Genomic DNA, 2922 nt, shown 5'->3' with positions numbered 1-2922 from the left:
GGGCCTTTAAATATTCTTCTCTCTAGAATATCCACTAAGACTTAGAAACTTTTACTTGTAGGAGCAAAACAAAATCATCTGAGGAAAATGAAGTTGTTAAAGGAAGGTCTACTGTAGGCTTTAGAAGAGGAACTCACTGGATACTTAGTAAATGTTTATTGTGCATAAACCACTGTTGAAGTTATGATGATGGAGATGTGCTCCGTGACATGGTGGGTGTGTTCATAGTCCTGTCACCATTTCATTGCAGGTGCTGGTCTCCTGAACTCTCAGCTCTGATACAAGCCTTACAGAAGAGTAAATGGGAGAGAGTAACAATGTGACAGAATTTGTCCTCCTGGGCCTCACTCAGGATCCTGATGGACAAAAAGCATTATTTGTAATGTTTTTACTCGCATACGTTGTGACCATGGTGGGCAACCTGCTCATCGTGGTGACTGTTATCAGCTGCCCCTCCTTGGGCTCCCCGATGTACTTCTTCCTGGCCTCCCTGTCACTCATGGACGCTGCTTATTCCACTAACATTTCACCCAAATTGCTTGGAGACCTACTCTGTGTTAAAAAGACGATTTCCTTCCCAGCATGCATGGGCCAGCTCTTTATAGGACACTTGTTTGGTGGAGCTGAGGTTTTCCTTCTGGTGGCTATGGCCTATGATCGCTACGTGGCCATCTGTAGGCCTCTGCACTATTTGACCATCATGAATCAACGGGTTTGCGTCCTTCTGTTGGTGGTGGCCTGGATTGGAGGTTTTGTGCACTCTGTGGTCCAAATTGTCTTTGTGTACAGTCTCCCCTTCTGTGGCCCTAATGTCATCGACCACTTTGCCTGTGACATGTATCCGTTATTGGAACTTGCGTGCACTGACACCTACTTTATAGGTCTCACTGTGGTTGCCAATGGTGGAGCCATCTGCATGGTCGTCTTTGTCCTTCTACTCATCTCCTATGGAGTCATTCTAAGCTCCCTTAAAAGTTACAGTCAGGAAGGAAGGAGTAAAGCCCTGTCTACCTGCAGCTCCCACATCACCGTGGTTGTCCTCTTTTTTGTTCCCTGCATTTTCATGTATGTTAGACCTGTCTCCAACTTTCCCATTGATAAACCCATGACTGTGTTTTATACAGTTATCACTCCCATGTTGAATCCTTTAATATATACCTTGAGAAATTCAGAGATGAAAAATGCTATGGAAAAACTCTGGTGTAAAAATTTAACTATAGATGGAATAAGAATGCCTTCCACACTGAACATGTTTATTACCAGTTCTAAGGCAACACACAGTAAATTCTAACAGTGGATTGTGTAGTCAATTCAATGGATTCGCTAGAAATGATTCTCTTTATTTATACAGCATCGTCAGAAAAGCAGAACAAATTATCTTTTGAGATTACAATCAAATAAAAAAATTCTGCACCATAAATTAAAGGCACAGGTATCCTAGCACAAGTAAAAATAAAACTAAGCTTATCTTGTAACTTTATTTTTCATAGTTTATATTGAAATGGGACCTAGAAGAAAGTGGTTTATTCTTTTCAAAGAGGAAAAACAAGCTGTTTTTGAAAATTTACTATCACTCACATTCATGAGAAATCAATTTGGCTAACACTTAGAACAAATTTCTAGGTCCAAAACGGTGGTTTTTAAGTTTTAATGTTCATTATTTTATCAGCAAAGCCGCTTTCCATACATTTAGCTGTTCCATACATTTTGTCTTAAGATTACTTCTGTTCTACCAGGGCAGTGTCTATCCATTTCTACTTTGACGACATTTGGTTTACAGATGATATTCTGTTTAGAGAAACTATCAGTGGACAATTTGTTGGCTGGAATGTGAATGGTGAAGAAAACATATTCTAGTTCTTAATTACCATATAGATACGTCACTTTAGTTTCTTTTTCTGAATTTTCTCACTAATTATGTGCATTTTTGCAATTCTTCAGTAAAGCTTCTTATTTTGTCTTCATGATGCTGAACATATTGGTAAAGAAATGTATTAGTTTGCATAAGCAATGTGTTTCCCTAAATGTTAATTTCAATTTAAATACTTACACACTTAAAAATGATTTGTCATAGTAAAAATGATAGTTTTTTCAATATTATAAAAGAAATTTTTTGTCAATAGCAGCCATCTTGGAATATCAGAAACCAGAAAAAATATAAAATTGCTTTCATGGCAATATAGAACACTATCTATGATTTGTAAAAATTTACATTTTTAACAAATAAATTTTATTATGTATATTTAAGGCATACAACATGGTGTTATGGGATACACATAAACAGTAAAAAGGTTACTACACTGAATCAAATGAACATAACTGTCATCTTACGCAGTTACCCATTTTTTTGTTTTTGTGAACAGAGCAGCTAAAACACACTCCTTTAGCATGAGTTCCGAATATAGTACAATTTTGTTACCTAGGGACCTCATGTGCTACATTAGTCAGAGGATACAAAGTAGCAGAAGCAGACAGGAGGATCAATGAATCTAGAAGTCTAAAGTACAAGTTTACTTTAATAAATGAAAAAATATTTTAAAACTCTTATTTTTTAACTGGAGCTGGGTACACAGGGGCCAGCTCACCTTTCCCCAACGTCTCTAGCCAGGGCTCTGCCCAGCTTCCGCACACACACACCCAACTTCCCTCACCTTCCCTCTCTTCCAGAGCTAGATACAGATGTGCACTCAGACCCTCACACGTGGGTTTCCTGGCAGCATCGGATCAAGGCCTGCTGTGGCCCATAGGGCCAGGACCAGGAAACAACTGCATGCTTGAAAAGGGAAGGCAAAGGCTTCAGGGCTGATGGGAAAGACCTTTCTCAAATGGCACCAATAAAACTGCCCTGGAAGGGGCATAGGTGGGCAAGTAATAAAATATTTTACTTTGTTTTTTTAATTTTTTTTTTTAGAGGTGGAGTCT

The 2922-nt window shown here is 38.5% G+C and overlaps 1 protein-coding gene across 1 annotated transcript; it reads left to right on the top strand.

The window, feature by feature from the left end:
• Positions 1-301: 301 nt before the first annotated feature.
• On the top strand, positions 302-1291 carry LOC105811043 (olfactory receptor 4A5-like). Its single transcript, XM_012645118.1, has one exon. It carries the CDS (start codon positions 302-304, stop codon positions 1289-1291), a length of 990 nt encoding a protein of 329 aa, XP_012500572.1.
• The last annotated feature ends 1631 nt before the right edge of the window (positions 1292-2922 follow it).

This window comes from Propithecus coquereli, unplaced genomic scaffold (assembly GCF_000956105.1).
Source record: "Propithecus coquereli isolate 6110/MARCELLA unplaced genomic scaffold, Pcoq_1.0 Scaffold227, whole genome shotgun sequence".
Classification (NCBI taxonomy): domain Eukaryota; kingdom Metazoa; phylum Chordata; class Mammalia; order Primates; family Indriidae; genus Propithecus; species Propithecus coquereli.
The sequence above is the reverse complement of the archived record's forward strand: the minus strand, read 5'-3'. Positions and strand labels throughout refer to the sequence as shown.

Coding starts and splice junctions, on each gene's coding strand:
- LOC105811043 (XM_012645118.1), top strand. CDS start 302: ATGGGAGAGAGTAACAATGTGACAGAATTTGTCCTCCTGGGCCTCACT.